General features: G+C 43.0%; 1 protein-coding gene across 4 annotated transcripts in view; it reads left to right on the top strand.

Annotated features, from left to right (window-relative positions):
* The first annotated feature begins 329 nt into the window (after positions 1 to 329).
* The window catches only part of Senp2 (SUMO specific peptidase 2), a 44,794-nt gene continuing 26,262 nt past the window's right edge, over positions 330 to 18,861 (top strand). The window contains exons 1-7 of one of the 4 annotated variants that reach the window (XM_006987727.4): positions 330 to 953; positions 2,663 to 2,721; positions 6,218 to 6,351; positions 7,836 to 7,902; positions 9,745 to 9,835; positions 16,259 to 16,427; positions 18,464 to 18,564. In XM_006987727.4, coding sequence (XP_006987789.1) covers positions 853 to 953; positions 2,663 to 2,721; positions 6,218 to 6,351; positions 7,836 to 7,902; positions 9,745 to 9,835; positions 16,259 to 16,427; positions 18,464 to 18,564 — 722 coding nt within the window. In that variant the 5' untranslated portion in view covers positions 330 to 852. Of the gene's footprint in view, positions 954 to 978; positions 1,330 to 2,227; positions 2,247 to 2,662; positions 2,722 to 6,217; positions 6,352 to 7,835; positions 7,903 to 9,744; positions 9,836 to 16,258; positions 16,428 to 18,463; positions 18,565 to 18,861 lie in introns of those variants that run through there. The other 3 variants (XM_016006263.3, XM_076548537.1, XM_076548538.1) reach the window with 3 other exon arrangements.

The following is an 18,861-nucleotide window of genomic DNA, read 5'->3' as shown; positions in this document are numbered from 1 at the left end:
CTCCCTTCTCAGCATGTGGTCTTCCTTTCTCTGGCTTCTTTGCACTTTGCACCCCTATTCATGGCAGCAGCTAATTATCTTGTATTCTAACTTATAATTATCTGTGAAAATGTCTCTCCCGGTAGGCTTGACCTTAAGAACGTCGAATGGGCCCTAGTACTTGGACTCTTGTTCAAATGCTGGTGGACAGCTTTATTATCTTAGACACATGATTTAATTGTTATATACCTTTGGCTTTTATGACAGGCATACTCCCTATTGCTTTGCTTGCTGTGATCATGACGGCAACAATCCCTGTAACGTATGAGGCCAATGTACATGCAAAATGGAGAGTAAGACGTTAAACACCCGACAGCCAACCTGACCTATTTTCACGGGGTGCATTCTTTCACAGAGCGCCCACACTGTGTTAGGAGGCTCAGGTAGCTCTCACCACTCAGCAGCGGTACACGTGGTCTGGGTCTGTGGGCCTTGTCCCGAGGCCGACTCCTGACTGGCTCCGCCGAAGAGAAAGCCCCGCCCACCATCCTGCCAATCAGGTCTGCGCAAGAGCCCGCTCGGCCAGGCCGACTTCCTGTTGCGAGACTTTACAAGGAGCGGGGCCAGGCTGCGCGTGCGCAGATTGCGGAGGCTGCTTTTCCCGTTGGGCGGAAGAGGGTGACGTCAGCAGCGCGGAGAGGGTCCGCCCATAGGCCCCCGGGAAACGTCGAATCTGCGGGCCGTCTGATGGCGTCACAAGCCCGCGCCTGAACCTGGCTACGGCCGAAGCAGCGAAGGCGGCAGCGGCGGCGGCGACAGCTCTGGGGTTCGCGTCTCGGGGTGTGTCGGCCGCCGCTGCTGCTCAGGCCTGGAATGTACAGATGGCTGGCTAAGGTTCTCGGCACCATTCTCCGCTTGTGCGAGCGGCCCGCGCCCGGGGCCCGCGCCCTGCTCAAGAGGCGGCGCTCGAGCAGGTAAGGCGGCCGCGCGCCGGTCCCCTCCCCCGCGCTGGCGTTGGGCGCCGCGGGCCTGTGGGAACCGGCGGCTCCGGGACCGCGGAGGCCTGGGGCGAGCCCGCCCCTCTAACTGTGAGCCGAGGGGCCGCGGGAGGCAGGCGCTGTGCTGCTCGCCCCGTCCAGCTCCGGTCTCCGATGCCATAGCGGGCGGGCAGCGCAAGGAGGGACCCGCCAGTAGGTTAGGAGTTTGCCCACAGTCATTTGACTTCGAGTACTGTTCTCCTCGCACCAAGGAACAGCAGTCGTCTTGTTTGACAGCAGCCGTGTGTGTGGGGGGCCAGAGGGGAGGAGAATGGTCCCGTTCTTTAGCATCGGTGTAAGAAGCAGAAAGAAAGTAGGTACCGCACTCCAAGACTTGGTCAAAATTAGAGGGAAATTGCCAATGTTATTACTTAGCATCTACTCCTTTACTTATTTTACAGTCTTCCCCTTTAATTAAGGATTTGTCTAGAGATTAAAATACGGTGCAAATTCTATATTCCCCATAAGTCTCTCCTATCCTTCTCTCCTTCCTTTCCTTACTTTGCTGTGTCTGCTTCATTCATTATGATGATGGTTATTATTTTTGTGTTTCCAGGTCAAGAGAAATGGATGAAAGATTGGTTTAGGGGAAGTAGAACAAAATGATTCATAGATGATTCTAGGAATGTAGGTCACTGATGGAATTGGGTGTTAGCTAAACCGTAGCACATATTCCAGAGAGAAGAATAATTTGTTATAAAGTTCCTAAAGTGATGTTTATAAGACTACGTAAGGGCAGACTGTTTAATGCTGGGTCTGGTGTACCATGAAACTGCGTATTTTATTGAATGGGGACTGTTAATCTCACAGTTATTCTGGTTCATGGTCCATCAGAGTCATTCATTGCACCGTCCCCCGCCCCTTTGTGTGTGTTTAGGTCCAGGCCAGCCTTGAATTCTAGTTGCCTACACCGCTGTTCCTTACTATATTTAGGGGCTCGAGTCTAACAAAAAAACTTGCTGGGCAGTGGTGGCTGGCCCACACTTTTGATCCCAGCACTTAGGAGGCAGAGGCAGGTGGATCTCTGTGAGTTCAAGACCAGCCTGGTCTAGAGAGCGAGTTCCAGGACAGCCAGGGCTGTTACACAGAGAAGCCCTGTCTTGACCCACCCTCCCCCCTCAAACAAAACCAAACCAAACCAATGCAACTCCTTTTAGGGACTAGAAGTGTGCCTTAGTGGTGGGGTGCTTGTCTATCATGCCTGTCCTGTCTTCAGTCCTCAGCACTGAGGTAAGGGTGGGGAGGGGCAGTTAAGCACTCTCCCCCAAAAGCCCCTCCAATAACCTAACCTCTTAAGGCTGCTAATATTGTCACTTGAAATAAAAAATGTCTGTCTTTGGGGTCATTGTTCAAAAGCAAATGATTCATTGGTTTAATTTGACCAGATTACACATTGTTACACTGTAGGGAGTGTTGGGTTCAGCTTTCTGTTTTATACGTTTCATCTCATCTATGACTAGTAGTTGGAAGAAGGAATGTAGTATGGTATAAAGTTTTTGTTTTGGTGTTTGATGTTGAACCTAGGGTCTTTTACATATTAAACACATGCTGTACAACTGAGTCACATCTCCAGCTCTGGGTAAGTTTATTTATAGAAATACATGTATTACATATGTATATACACACTTCTTTTCCTTTCTTTACAGCACTCTGTTTTCTGCTACAGTGGACACTGATGAAGTCCCAGCTAAAAGACCAAGATTAGGTACTACATTTTAAAAATTCATTTCTTCTTTCTTTCTTTCTTTCTTTCTTTCTTTCTTTCTTTCTTTCTTTCTTTCTTTCTCTCTCTCTCTCTCTCTCTCTCTCTCTCTCTCTCTCTCTCTCTTTCTTTCTTTTTCTTTCTTTTTTTTTTTTGGGTTTTTCAAGACGGTTTCTCTGTAGCTTTGTGCTTTCCTGGAACTCACTTGGTAGCCCAAGCTGGCCTCGAACTCACAGAGATATGCCTGGCTCTGCCTCCCAAGTGCTGGGATTAAAGGTGTGTGCCACCAACGCCTGGCTTTCATTTCTTTTAGTAGGAACAATACATGCATGGAACAAAATTCAAAAGGTAATATGTTCCGACAGTGAAAAGTTGCCCCTTTCCTGCCTTTCCCTGTGCCATTGTCTTTCCTAGAGGTGGCCACTTGTGTCTTTCAGATATGTGTGTTGAATGTGTGTTTGAAGTTCTGAAGTCTTCTATAATAAAAAGTTAATTTTTCTTTACTTTTGCAAAGGAAACCATCTCAAATCTACTTTCTTGTGTCTTACTGGTAGAAGAGAATACACACAAATTGAAGAGAAAGACACAGTAGAATACTACAGTATGTTTCCTTTTTTCAACAGTGATTGGGAATTTGCGTCTGTTCCAGATGTATTGGTTCACTGTGGAACTTGTTGATGTTTCATTCAAATCCAGTAAATACTGAGTATGTCTTGATCTTACACAATTACAGGAAATCAAAAAATGAGTACTTGATCTGTCTACCATCATTTTTAACTAAGAAAAAAGTGAACTACTTTAAAAAATGAATATAAATAAATATTAGCTTGTAATTAAATGTAGTAAAATACATAAAGCAACATTACAAAAAAAAAAAAAAAAGATAAAAACAAAAAACAACTGGTGGTACCCAGGGCCTGGTTAACACAGGCCTATAGTCTTAGCTACTGAGGATGTTGAAGCAGGTAGGTCAGAAGTTCAGAGCCTGCTTAGACAACTTAATGAGACCCTGTTTCAAAGTAAAGTAATAAGAGGTGGGAATAAGCTCAGTGATTGTCTAACATGCAATACCCAAAGATCAGTTCCTAGCACTGCAAAACAAAACCAAACTTTGGTGGTATTAGAGAAGGTTCCAGGACTGGTTGTGTATGGTAATTGTTTACTTCTCTTCTGAAGATCAGCCCACGCCATCATTTCTGTTGAAAACAGTGTTTGCTTTCCTTACTGCAAACCAAGAGGAAGGAATCTGAACTGGAGATGAAGCTGGGTAGCACAGCATGCTGACCATCTGATCTTCTTGGGAAATGACTGTGGTGTGCTTGAAATGTGGCTAGTTTAACTCCACATTTCAAGGTTTTAATTAAAAAAATTTTGTGTGTGTGTGTATGTGTGTGTGTGTGTGTGTGTGTGTGTGTCTGTCTGTCTGTCTGTCTGTGTCTGTGTTTAAGTAATCCAAATTGGCTTTTCCTTAGCCTCCCAAGTTCTGGAGTACAGATGTGAGCCATCACACCTCAATAAAGAACTGAATTTTTACTTTTCACTAATTTAAACTGAAGTACTAGGTAACCACACCTGGCTTCTGGCTTTTACATTGGATAACCAGGTGGCCTTGGGGAGCAGAGACAGCAGAGGTAAAAGGAAGGAAGGAGGGCCTCAGAACAGACCCACGAGTTTACAGTGAAAGCCAGAGTCTCAGGAACACAGGGCGGTCTGAGTCTTTACAGATGAGCTCTTCCTTTGTATGAGTCAGGATAATTTAACACAGTATTGGGATAGACCCAAGTAGAAATGATCCTCAATTTATTGTAGAAATAACCTGGAATTGTCTCTCAATTCTTGAAATGAAAAACAATAATTTGAAAATGTTAGTACTTCTCTTTTTTGAGAAAGGGTCTCCATATGTAGCTCAGGCTATCCTTAAGTTCATTATGTTGCCCAGGCTGGTCTCCAGCTTGGGATTCACCTCATGAACTTGGGATGTATGCTTGCTATTTTTATGTCAATTTGACTCAAGCCAGAGTCATTGGAGAAGGAGCATCAGTTGAGAAAATGCCTCCATAAGATCTAGCTGCAAGTAAGCCTGTAGGACATTTTCTTAATTAGTGAGTGATGTGGGAGGGCCCAGCCCATTGCGGTCCCACTGGACTGGTTGTCCTGTGTTCTATAAGAAAGCAGGCTGAGCAAGCTATGAGGAGCAAGCCAGTAAGCAGCAGTCCTCCATGGCCTCTGCATCAGCTCCTGCCCTCAGGTTCCCGTCCTGTGTGAGTTCTGTCCTGACTCCCTTTGAAGAAGAACAGTGATGATAGAGCGTAAGCCAAATAAACCCTTTCCTCTCCAGGTTGCTTTGGTCATGGTGTTTCATCACAGTAATAGTAACCCTAATTAGGACAGGATGCTTCAGCCTCCTGAAGGTTGGAATTACAAGTATGCACCATCGTAGTCAGCAAACAAGTGGATTACTTCCAAGTTGGACTCTGCTCCACCTGACCAACACATTTCCTCGCTTATTTGAGCTGTTCCCCTTTCTAGAGAGTATTTATTTCATATTTTATCTATATTGAAACTCTTGATTAAAGCCATCAATTTAGGCTATTTTTCTCAGAAGTAGAAACTAGTTCTTTACACTATAATTAGTGAGTACAAGGGAAACTAGGAAACATAGATGTGAAGGAAGTAAGGAGGTAGTATTATAAAAAAAGGAAGTGGAGGAGCACTGAAATCCATCCCCCCTCTTCCCCCCACATTTGTTTACTTCTCTATTTTGTAATCTTTGGTACCAGGGAGAAGTGAGCTTGAGATTGTCCAACGAGTCAGGTTCAGTGGTGGGACAGTTTTTCTTTGTCCTAGATGCTCAAGAACCGTATGTGTTGTACTTCACTCACTCCGGGTTTAGGAGGGGCTTTGTTTAAGGCAGTCCTGTTGTTGCCTGCCCGGGAAGCAAGGGCAGACTGACAGTGATGTCAGTGCTCTCTCCAGGCTTTCCACGCCCATCAGTATGTATGTCCCTTGTTCACTTACCTCATCTCTGCGAAGTTTCATTTTATGTGTTCTACAAAGCTTACTGCTCAAAAGCTGCTATTTCAGATCATTTCTTGGTGAATCACAGCTGTGATAGTTGATTAAAACAAAATTCATGTGTTAGAAGAATTCCATTTGTTTGGTTGGAAAAGGTATTTATTATTCATGTGTGTATGATGCACAGGTGTGAGTGGAGTTGTGCCGTGGCATTCCTGTGGAGGTCAGAGGACAACTTTGTGGAGTCAGTCCCCTCAGTCTTTACATGGGTTCTGGAAATCAAACTCAGGTTGCTGGGCTCACATAGCAAGCAGTGTTACTCACTAAGCCATCCTGATGGCCCAAAATACTTTTATAGATACAGTTTTGTTTCAGTGTTCAAACATGAGATTTTATTAAAAACTAAGATAGGTTCTTTTCAAAACATAATGATTTTTTTTCTGCAATTAGTGCTCCATTTTTATAATTTGTTGGTACTTTCTAGATTGCTTCATTCACCACGTGAAAAACAATTTCTACAATGTTGCGAGTTTGTTTAGATTGCCGTTACAGCTGACCACAAAACCCATGGTGTCTTCTGCGTGTAATGGAACACGGAATGTGGCCCCTTCAGGAGAGGTCAGTGGAGATGGGGCTTGGATACTGGTCTTTTTTTTTCCTTTCCCTTTTTGATTTTCTGTGTAGAGATGGAACCCGGGACCTCGTAAATCCTTTGTTTGTTTGTCTGTTTGTTTTTGAGACAGTCTCTTTTCATAGCCATGGCTATCCTGGAACCCACTGTGTAAACTAGGCTGGTCTTGAACTTAGAGATCCACTTGCCTCTGTCTCCTGAGTGCTGTGATTATAGGTGTGTGGGATATGGGTCTTGTATATCTTATTTTATTTTATTAAGATTTACTTATTTGTTATGTATACAGTATTCTGCCTGCATGTGTCCTTGCAGGCCAGAAGAGGGCACCAGATCTCATTACAGGTGGCTGTGAGCCACCATGTGGTTGCTGGGAATTGAACTCAGGACCTCTGGAAGAGCAGTGAGTGCTCTTAACCATTGAGCCATCTCTCCAGCCCCCAGGTCTTGTATGTCTTAAGCATGAGTCTATTACTGAGTCCCTACACACTGTAATGTTTGTAAATTGAATTTAAAAAATATTCTAGTCTTTTGGGGAATTACATATAGGTTGACTTATTTCCAGAAATGAACATGCATTTATTAGCTCTGATATGAAGGTCAAGAAATTAAAGGTTAAAAATTTAAGTATCATAAAAATATTTATGGCTCAGTGAGTAAAGACTAAAGCAAACTGAGGATTGCTGCTAAGCCTGATGAACTTAGTTCAATCCCCAGGACCCACACTGTAGAAAGAGAGCTAATGCCCACAAGTTGTCCTCTGCCCTCCGTCCATGCACGCACACGCAGACACACATGCACAGGCACATGCATACACACACACACACACACACACACACACACACACACACACACACGCACGCACGCACACATGCATACACACACACACAAGAATGCAGTACTTTTTATAAAAAGAATATTGGCTTACCTAGCTTGATGGCACACTCTTGTGATCCTAGTGTTCACAAGTCTGCTGCACGAGAGTTGGCTGACCTTGGACATTCAGGACCATTTGTGACAACCCAGTGAGACCCTTGCCTAAAAAAAAAAGAAGAAAGAAAAGGCCAGGTACAGTGATTAATGCCTGTAATTCATAGGAGGTTGAGATAGAAGAATCATTATGAGCTTGAGACCAGCCTGGCTACATAGTAAGTCTCAGGCCAACCTGGGCTACAGAGTCAAACACTGTCTTAAAAAACAGAAGAACAGAGTAGGGTGAGTGTGAGGTCATCCTGATCTGGACAGCGAGTCTCCGTCTTGAAAAAGGAAATTTGTTTTTTGCTTATTTAACTATTTGTGGAGAAAATGTAATTATCTTTTTAACAGTTTTGTCAATTTTGACAACTTTTTTTTCTTAATGATGTTATTTCTGTGTTCTAACTTGAAAATAATCATGAATAGAATGAGCTTTTAAGTTAGAAACGATTTTAAATTTGCAAGCTTAGGTGCTACAGGAGTGACTGCTTTCTTTTAGGTATTTTCGAACTCTTCGTCTTGTGAACTGACGGGTTCTGGATCCTGCAACAGCATGCTGAAACTGGGTGAGGTGCTCAGCTGCTCTCGCTAAGCTGTACTTCTTTCTGCCTGTGTCCCCTAAGTCAGAAGAGTGTGAGAGGAAAGCACCACTTTGGATTAGGAGAAGAATAAAGGTGTAGTCTCTTTACTGTCCATCAAAACAAGTAGGGCTAAGGTCTACCTTTTACCAGACGTGGAACTCTAAAAGGTTCCTTAATGTCTGTGTCTCAGTTTCTCATCTGGCGAAGGGGACATTAACTCACAGTTGTGGTTTGTTTTTTTTTTTAATCAAATCGCAAGTAAGTAAGAGTAAGTTGGAAGTCTTGAACACTGTGAGTATTTTAGTTGAAGGATAACCTTTGATGTTGTTCCTTGGGTGCCATTCAGATGGTGGTGCACACATTTAATCCCAGTACTCCTGCAGCAAAGGCAGACAGATCTCTGAGTTTGAGGCTAGCCTAGTCTACAGAGTGAGTTCCAGGATAGCCAGGGCTACATAGACGTGGTTTAAAAAAAAAAAAGCAAGAACAACCATAACAAAACAAGTGTAGGTTTTACCTTAAATCCTTGGGACCAGAAATATCTCTGGTTTACAGTGTCTCAGATTTTCGGGATATTTGCATGGTCCTCACCAGTTGAGCATCCCTGATCTGAAATCTGAAACTGGAAACCTCAGTATCAGCACCCAGGTTTTCACATAAGGATGTTCAACCTGGAGCTTAATTTTAGCATTCTTGTCTTGAGTTGACTACTGTGCTTTCTGTTTATATATATTATTGTGACTTCAGATCAAGTCTCATTGATTAAAAAACAAGAAAGGGCTGGAGAGATGGCTGGGTAGTTAAGAGTGTGTACTGCTCTTGTAGAGGACCTGGGTATAGATTCCAGCACCCATATCAGGCAGCTCACAACTTCCTGTAACTCCAGCTCCAGAGGATATGGTACACTCTTCTGGACACGGACACACACACACACACACACACACACACACACACACACACACACACACATCCACACATAATTAAAAACAAAATAAATCTTAAAAAAAATATCGTCGAGAGCTTACTATGTGCCAGGCACTGAGTCAACACTGTCAGAAACATCAGGAGACCTTGTTCTTGCTTGAAGTTCATCATATATTTAATGAGCAACCCTAATTCCTGATTCCTGCACTTGTATAGACTTGCATATTGTCATTACACCCTGAAGGGGGATTGTAATTGTATGTACTGTACAAAATAGGATTGTGGGAAAAGCTCAGAAGAAGCCAGAGTTCTGGATACGGTTGTAGTGTTTGCCGTGTAGGTAGACTTGTAGTTTGAGAGACAAAGGAGGACGTTAGTGAAAATGAGTGTTACAGAAGTTTAGGTTCAGAAGCCACAAGTAGAAGAGGCTGAGAAATGATGCTTTGTAGTTATGCTCCTCACACTTGTGAGTTAGGGTACCGCTTGTGGCGCAGACGTGCAAAGGTGAGTAAACTTGTACCCCTGTGTATTGGTTCCTTGACATTGCTGGGGCCAGAATAGCTGAGAACAACGTGGGGAGGGAGGTTTATTGTAGCTCCTGGTTTTAAAGTTTATGCCAACTGAATCTGACTTAGACATTGCTTTCGTATCAGTTACTTGATGGCTGTTGTGGTTTTGTGGTAGTGAAAACTGAGCTTAGGGTCTCATCCATCTTTGGTAATACTGTACCACAGAGCTATCTTCCTAATCCGCCATTGCTTTCCCTTAACTTTTGTAACTTCATGCTGGAGTCCTGTGCTTTTAAAGAGATAAGATGGTTGGTTCTACCACACAAATTTCCTGTCCTGATGCAGGCTGTTCACGGTAATATTTTTTCCTCTCACTACAAATATGTTCTTAAAGGTAATAAATCTCCTAATGGAATTAGTGACTATCCAAAGATCAGAGTGACAGTGACCCGAGATCAGCCACGCAGAGTCCTGCCTTCTTTTGGGTAAGTGTTCAAGTCTGCTTTTCTGTAAGTGGAACTCACTGCTGCTTAGGCATTTCCACTTTTGTTCTGTAAAATAATATTAAGTAGGCACTCTGAGGGTAATAACTTGCTGAATATCATATGACTAGTTAGATTTGAATTTGAGTGTTTCCTTTCCAACTGTATTACATGTCCATAGTATGATTGGGTTTTGAAAACCATTTTAAGATTTTTACTTTTAATAATTCTATGTGTGCTTTCTCTGAATAGGTATCTGTGTGTTTATAGCTGGTGTCTGAGGAGGCCAGAACAGGGCGTTGAACCCCCAGCTCTGGTCCTCTGGAAGAGCAGCTAGTACTCTTAATCACTGAGCCATCTCTGTAGACCCCTATTTTATTTTTTTAAATAATGTTTTTAGTTATTTTTTGAGAATTTCACACAGTGTATTTTGATCATGTTCATCCCCCCTTTCCGACTTCTCCCAGCCAGATCCTCCCCTTCCTCTCTGCCCACTCAACTTCATGTGTCGTGTCCCCTCCCCCTTCCCCGCTCCCCGCTCTCTCATCAAGTCCAGTTTGTGTTGCTAGCTACTTCTGAGTATGGGACCTGCCTTGGAACATGATACATGTACCTGGTGTCACTCCATTGAAGAAAACTGACTTTCCCAGAAGCAGCCAAATACCAATAGCTCCTAAGCTAGGGATAGGACTTTGTACCTACCACCATGCTAGGATTTTGTCTGGCTTGAGCTTACAGAGCTTTTGTGCATGTTGTCACAGTCTCATTGTGAGTTCACAAATGCATCTGCCTGTTGTGTATGGAAAACACTTGAAATTATCTACTACCTCTGGCCCTTACATTCCTTCCTGCTCTTCTGCATAGATCCCTGAACCTTGAGGGAAGAAATGTGGTCTAGACACACATTTAGGACTGATCATTCAAGTCTCTTATTCTCTGCACATTGGTCCATTGTGGGTTTCTGTGTTAACAGCCATACCCAGGAGAAGCTTGTCTGATGAGGATTGAGGGGCACACTGGTCGATGGTTATAGACATGAGCCATTAAGAGTCATTTTTATTGCTATATCCATTAGAATAATAGTAGTTAAAATTTCCCCTTAGAGCCCATGCCCTATCCAGTCACAGGTTCTTGGCCTTAGTGTCAGGAATGGGTTCCATCTCATGATGTGGTTGGCTACTCCCATAACATTTGGGCTATTATTGCACCATTGTTGTAGCTTGCTGGGTTCATAGCTGGGTGGGTTTGGTGATTACTTTTCCTCTGTGGTGGGTATGCATAGTACCTTCCAGCACCGTGAAAGCTAGCCAATATGATTTAAGCTTTCAGTGAGTAAGTACCAGCTAGATTTCTCTCTGTGCCCTGACTCAAGTGTGTGGTGTTTTTCAGCAATAGGGTATTCTCATCAAATTCTGAAGGGTAACCAATGTTTAGGGGGTTGGTCTATGGGACCCTGTTAGCCAGCAACTCAAAAAAGAGGTAACCCATTCCTCTTTTATTTGGTAGTGTGTGGTGTCTAGTTAGGGAATGCACGTTCTTCTCAGTAGCTATTGTAATTTTCTCCAAAAACGACCACATAGTAGAACACAAGACAACTCTCAGTATAAATGTAGGAAGATTGAAATAACATCCTGCATCCTATCTGGCCACCAGAGAATAAAGCTGGATATCAACAACTGTAGAAACAGCAGTAATTGCCCAGACTTGTGGAACTAAACTGCTGAATGGCAGCTGGGTTAAGAGAGAAACCAAAAGGGAAATAAAAACCATCCTAGAATTAAGTGAAAATGAAAATACAATATCTGTTTTTATTTTATGTGTATGAGTGTTTTGCCTTTTGTGCCTGTGTGTATCATGTGCATGCAGTGCCCTTGGAGGCCAGAAGAAGGCATTAGAATGCCTGGAATTGGAGTTACAGAGTTATTAAACATTCAGTGGGTGCTAGGAACTGAACCCTGGTCCTCTGCAAGAATTGCAAGAGCTCTTACCTCCTGAGCAATCGCTCCAGCCTCCCTGAAAGCCATTTTAAAAAGAATTAATGTTCACTTTCTTTTAAATTGTGTGAGTGTGTGTGTGTGTGTATGTGTGTGTGTGTGAGTTCAAAGACAGTTTGTGAGAGTTGGTTCTCTCTTTGCATCACGTGGGCCCCAGGGATTGACTGGAGGTCACCATGAGTCCTGGCAGCAAGCCCCTCTGCCCATGGAGCTGTCCCATGTTTATTGTCACTCTTTAGAATTGCTGTTGCGTGGATGTCTAAGTTCATAGTTTCTTCTTTTACCTTTTTATTATAAAGCCATGTTTTGTCAGGTGTGATGGCTGAGATCTTTAATCCCAGCACTAAGAGGCAGAGGCAGGCAGATCTCTGAGTTCAAAGCCAGCCTGGTCTACAGAGTGAGTTCCAGGACAGCCAGGGCTGTGTAAAGAGACTCTGTCTCAAAAAACAACCCCCCCCCCCATGGCATGTTTTATTGATTTCTCTTGTTATTGCTTGTGGATTTGATTGTTTTTTAGGTTTTGTTATTGTTGTTGTTTGAGATAGGCTCTCAACCACATAGTCCATGCCAGACTGGAATTTATTATGTTACTCAGGCTGTCCTGAACTCTTTGTATAGTCCAACTCTCAATTTTTCTGTTTTAGCCTTCTGTTTTTTTTTTAAGCTCTCATGGTTTTAAATTCTAAAAGTCCTCTCCACTTTGCATGAATTTTTTTCTTAAGTATTTTGCTCCAGTTATAAATGTGCAGTGCCTTTTCTTACCTCAAAAACTGTTTATTATTTTTAAATTTCTTTGACCCTGCTTTTTCTGTTCCATTAGTCCCCAGGGCTCTCCTTAAGCCTGCCTTGGTTTATTTTAGTTGTATCTTTCAAGTTAGATTCTTTATTAAAAATTCTGGGCCAGAGCTGGGGCAGTGGTGGTGCACACCTTTAATCCCAGCACTCAGGAAGCAGAGACAGGTGGATCTCTGAGTTCAAAGCCCGCATGGTCTACAGAGCGAGTTCTGGGACAGCAAAGGCTACACAAAGAAACCCTGTTTAAAAGAAAGAATAAAATTGTGGGCCTGGAGAGAGTTCAGTTAATCAAGTTCTTGCTGTACAAAGACAAGGACCTAAATTGGATTCCTAGCATTCATGTAGAAGCTATCCCAAAGCTACACAGATCCTTAATCCAAGTGCCAGAAGTGGGAGAAGCAGGCAAATGCTGGAGCTTATTGGCCAACCAGTCTAGCAGAATTGATGAGCTCCTAGGTTCCTCAAAAATTGAGGTGGAGAGGTAGATGCTTGATGTTGCCTCTTGATTTCACATGCACAAGCATACGTGTGCAAAAGTGAACACATACAAGCGCACACATCTGGTGATCCCTGGCTAATAATTGACTTATAATTACAAGTGAAAGGTGAGTGGCTGGAGAGTCGACTCAGTGTTTTAGAGCACTTGTAGAGAACCCATCCATGTTCAGTTTCCAGCACTCAGATGGTAGCTTTCAAGTTCCAGGGTTCTCATGTCCTCATCTGGCCTCTACAAGTACTGTGTGCACATTGTGCTCAGATGCACATGCAGACAAAACATGTATGCATAAAATGGTAATTTAAAACATCTTAAGTGAAAGCCAGCTGTGGCAGCACACATCTTTAATTCCAGCACTTGGGAGGCAGAGGCAGGAGATTTTGAGGTCAAGGCCGCTTGGTTTACATAGACAGTTCTAGCCTAGCCAGGGCTACACAGTGGGACCCGAGAGAGAGAGAGAGAGAGAGAGAGAGAGAGAGAGAGGGAGGGAGGGAGGGAGGGAGGGAGGGAGGGAGGGAGGGAGGGAGGGAGGGAGGGAGGGAGGGAGGGAGGGAGGGAGGAGGGGGAGGAGGAGGAGGAGGAGGAGGGGGAGGGAGAGGAGAGAGAGAGAAAAAATGAGAAACTAAAAGCCAGGTGCCTCTGAATTTACATGAAAGAGACATTGTAAAGCCAGGAGGGAAAGTACAAATTGACATAAGAGTATCTTGTATTAGAACATGAAGGGGCCCCAAAACTGGTGAAATGCCAGCCTGACTTGGGAAAAAAACTTGATAGGTATTCAGTGGCCAAATAGAGGGCAATTTAAACATCAAAATTAATAAACCTCAGAACACAAATACCAACGGATGGATGTAAATTGTGGAAAAGGAGGATCTTTATAGGAAAATGCTGACTGAGTGGAGAAGAGAGGAGAAAGATTGCCATCTGTGACCATCTCAGTAATGGTGACTGCGGATGAGTCATGGTTGAGCTAAAGTGGGGATTTGATAAGGCCCAGGATACTCACATTGACATACAATATCTCCCCCAATCCTTATTAATGATGAAGAGGGGGGGTGGCTTTTGATAGAGAACCCTGCCTGGTACTACCTTAATAAAAGTTCAAATTGAAATGGTTGTCATAGCACAAAGAGACACCATAGCTCTTGTAGAAACTGATCATCCAAACTTACCTGTGAGTAAATACAGTTGTTTTACAATTAAAATGCATTCTACAAAACCACAGGCTTGTACTCTATCTTTAAGGCAAAGATTTATCAGATGGAAGCACAGATAGATAGCAACAGGATGCAATGTGGAATCTGATGGGATTCTACCTAGAATGCTATAAAAGAAATTTTCAGTAACATTGGAGAAAATAAAAGTGTGTGTTGCATGCTTGACAGTTTTACTCTTTGAGGGATATTCTTGTTCATGAGACATGTATTTAGAAATGAACTTGATTCTCTAAACATGTAGTTATGCAGTCAGTTTCCCCGTGATCATCATTTGACATCCACCAAGCTTAAAGACTGGCTTGTTTCCCTTCCATTTACAATTTTATCTCATTTCTGTTACTCATTTACAAGGTTCAAAGTACATTGTTTAGTTTCTAAGGACTTGAATAGTCCTTATATCTTTCTGATAGTGATTTCTGGCTAGTCCCTTTATGGTCAGAGAATATACTTTGCATTGATTTCACTTTTAAGTTTTTTAACATTTCAGCTTTTGTCTACAGTATTACCCATTTGGAAGGTGCTTCACATCGTCTTCAACAGAATGTGTAGTCTGCTACTGCTGACTAAAGTCTATAGATACCAGTTAGGTCTCGCTGTCTGATGGTGCTTTATATAGTTCTGGTTTTCTTTTCTAGTGATTGAAGAGTGTTGATGTTTTTACAGTTTTGGATTTTCTCTTCCATGCTGTCAGTTTTGCTCTGCGTTTCCTTTCCGTGATTTGAAGTTCACTCAGGCAGATACCCTTCCTTACCCCACTCTGACTGGTACTCGGCTGCATCCACTTTCTCTTCCTTGGTCATGTGTACATGCAGTTTTTTTCTAAACCATTTGAGAGTTAGCACTTGGACTCCTGCCTTTTTTTCTTAAATATTTGAGTTTATTTCTTAAGGATGAGGACATTGATTTATATAATTATAGGTTATAAAGTTTGGCACCTTTTTTTTTTTTTTAATATGTCTTATTTAAATTTTTCCATTGTAACTTTTCCCCTGTTCAGGACCAGGATCCAGTTCAGGATTGCATACTATTTGCTTTTCATCTTTTAAAAATCTGCTTTGATCCTGAATGTCTCCTTAACCTTTCTTTGTAAGGCATTAGTATTTCCATTTAAGGAACAGTGGATGTTTTTAGATATAGTACAATGTCTTTGTGAAAATAGCATCTGGGCATGCGCTATCCTTTTCAGAGCACTTACCAAGAGCTGTGCTAGCAGTTTGTGCTGTTGGCAATAGCAAGGAGAGATGCAGGTGGTATCACTACCAGCAGTGACACAGCTTTATTGCCGTGTTTTGTTTCTTTATTAATCATTAACCTCTTCCTTCCCTCTTCATCCTTTTCTTTCCCATTTCGTTCTCTCTTCCCTTCCCTTCCTTTCCCATCTTTCCCCTCTTCCTTCCCTCCCCCTTCCACCTCCCTTTTCTTCCTTTCAAGTTTTAGGGATTGAACCCAGGGCCTTGCATATTAGATGAACACTACCACTGATGTATGCCCCCCTAGCCACTCCTGACACACACCTTTTAACAATTGAGATGGGTCTTGTCCTTGCCCAGTTGGTTTTAGAGTCTTGGCTTGGAGCAGTTTTTAAGCCTCAGCCTCTGAATGGTTGCGATAGTGATGGCTGCACATCCCAGCATAGAATTTGCTGACATTAGCTGACATCTCAGTGGTGCACACTGAGTAAAGGGAAGTGCACTGTTAGGGGAGAGGTGTGTGCAGTAGGGAACTAAATCTGGAGTTAGGGTTGGAGTCCTGGCTGGGAGGAGGAGGGCTTTCATGTGACAGACATTCCATAGTGAAATGCTGGGGTATCTAACTTTGCAAATGATGATTGTTTAAAAACTAGCAGTCTTAAGTTAGAACAGAAGAATAATAAATCCCAATTCAATGATATGTTCTCTCTCTCTTTTTTTCTTTTATTCTCCAGTTTTACATTGAGATCAGAAGGCTATAATAGAAGACCAAGTGGCCGTCGCCATAGCAAAAGCAATCCAGAGAGTTCCTTAACATGGAAACCTCAGGAGCAGGGTGTAACAGAGATGATCTCTGAAGAGGGTGGCAAGGGTGTGAGGCGGCCCCATTGCACTGTGGAGGAGGTAAGTCCTTTCAGCCTGATACCTTAAATGTTTTTAGTGGCTTTATAATTTGGGTAATAATTTGTGTACTGTGGCATACAATTCAAAAGGTACTGGAGGGGTACAGTGACCCTGAGTGTCCCAGCATCCCGTCCCTTGCTGGCCTCCCCAGCCTGCGTTGACTCGTAGTAAGTACTCTTGCTGCACAGTTATCGACCCAGAGCTACTCTAGACACGCATAGTTTGAGTTAGTTTCAGATGTTAGGTCCACCTAGAAGAAGGAGAGAATCCTGTTAGAAAGAGATTGCTTTTTCTATTTTAATTTTGAAGGTAGGGTCTCCACATAGCCCGAGCTGGCCTGCAACTCACTCTGTAGCCCAGGCTGGCCTCTAACTCACAGAAATTTGCCTGCCTTTGCCTCTTGAGTGCTGGGATTAGACACATGCACCGTCATGCCCTGCCTAACTTAGTTTTATAACTTCAGTAACTGTGATGAAGTGAAGGTGCTAAATGATGTTGATGTGTCACTCTGCTTTTCCTCCCCTCTCAGAGCGCGTAGTGTAATGAAGAGATAGTCCTTCATTTCTCTCTGGAGAGCTTCACTTAGTCCAGGAATGTTGAGGAGGATTTCTGTCTCTGGCATTTCCCAATACCATCCGCTGTTTTAATTTGGTAGATGGTTTGGGAGCTATTTGCTTGGCTCATCGAAATATTTATTCAAATCCCAGACACTGCACTAGTTTTCAGGAATTGGGGATGTGTATACTAGATTTGGCCCCTGCCTTCAGGAGTTTTACATAACTTAGAGTTCAGCAAACAGGCCAAGGAACAGTGGGCCAGAGGCCCTCTGTGGGTTTTCAGAAGAGAAGCCTGAGTGTTTTAGGAGATCTGAGACAGGACTAAGCAGATAGATTCCAGGACAGTGGGTCTCAGTCTTAGCAAGGACACGTTTGTTAATTGAGAATAATCACACATGGCATCCAGGGAAAACCTGAGGCCCAGATTTCAGTTCTGGATAAATATATGTCACTGACCAAGATACCCTGTGTGTTTAGGGGGAAGATGCTGACTTCAGTTTTGGACATTGTTTAAAGTGCCTGTGAAACACGCAAGAAGACCTCTCCTGTAGACTCTTGGATATAGGTGATGGGAATTTTGAGAAGAAGGCAGGGTTAGAGACACGTTTCTGAATTTTCTACATATTGATGTAATTTAATTCAAGGGAGCTGATAAGATTTTTCAGGGGAAGAATGGAGTGTGAGATGAGATGTGGGCAGAGCCGTCAGCATTTATGGCAAGCAGAACGAGAGTAATGGGCAGTGGAGACTGGAGAAAAAATCAGAGTTTACTGTCCAGGAAGGCCAGGCGAGGTCAGCTGGGTGAGGTGCTGAGGGTGACCATGGACCATAAAGCCTGAGACTACACATTAATGTGGCTGCAAGGCCATTGGTGATGTGGACTTGGATTATCAAGTGGATTATTTCTGTTAATTTCTGGTCAACTCAATTTTGTTCAACAAAAAAAGTTCTGTCAAAGACGTAAATGCCTCCAAGATCAAGCACAGCGGTTCTCAACCTTCCTAATACTGTGACCCTTGAATACACTTCCTCATGTTGTGGTGACCCCCACCCCAACCATAAATTATTTTTGTTGCTACTTCATAACTGTAACTTTTGCTACTGTTATGAATTATAATGTGAACATTTGATATGCAGATGGTCTTAGGCACCGCTATGAAAGGGTGTTCAACCCTCTGGGGTCGGTACCTGCAGGTTGAGAACTGGTGCTCCAGCAGACAATGTAATGACTAAAGTAGGATGAAAAGCAAATGGCCTACCTAAAGGGCATAGCTCCAGGTTAATTCATTTTTTTCTAAAGAGGTCAGGATTTGGGATTTTTAAAATTTTTTATAAAGTTGGTATTTAATGAAAGCAACTTAAGAACAGTGTGCCCCAAATACAGTCCATCTGTGGACTGCATCTCACTGGCCAATGTATGGTTAGATTTGAGTTTAGGCTTTATGTGCGACTATTGACCATGCATACTTTTTTATTCAGGGTGTCCAAAAGGATGAAAGAGAAAAATATCGAAAGCTGTTGGAGCGACTTAAAGAAGGTGGTCATGGAAGCACTCTGCCTCCTGTCGCTTCACATCACAGGTGAGAGTTGACAGGATGGACGCTTTGTAGCATGTGTCCTTGTCCTGTTTTTAGAGAGGTGCTGGTGTGAAGAGAACCGGCTGCATCGTTTGTCTTACAAAATGGGATTTCCTGTTAGCTTTAGAGTCCTTTGCCTACACAAACCCTTTTTTTTGTGGTTGTTGTGGTTGAGAGTGTGATCTCACTATCTAGCACAGGCTAGCCTAGAACTTGAAATTCTCCTGCCCCAGCCTCCCACATGCTGAGATTATATGCATTGGAAACCATATCTAACTCACATGAACTCTTATTCATGTA

This window comes from Peromyscus maniculatus, chromosome 12 (genome assembly GCF_049852395.1).
Source record: "Peromyscus maniculatus bairdii isolate BWxNUB_F1_BW_parent chromosome 12, HU_Pman_BW_mat_3.1, whole genome shotgun sequence".
Classification (NCBI taxonomy): domain Eukaryota; kingdom Metazoa; phylum Chordata; class Mammalia; order Rodentia; family Cricetidae; genus Peromyscus; species Peromyscus maniculatus.
This window is presented reverse-complemented; position numbering and strand designations above follow the sequence as displayed.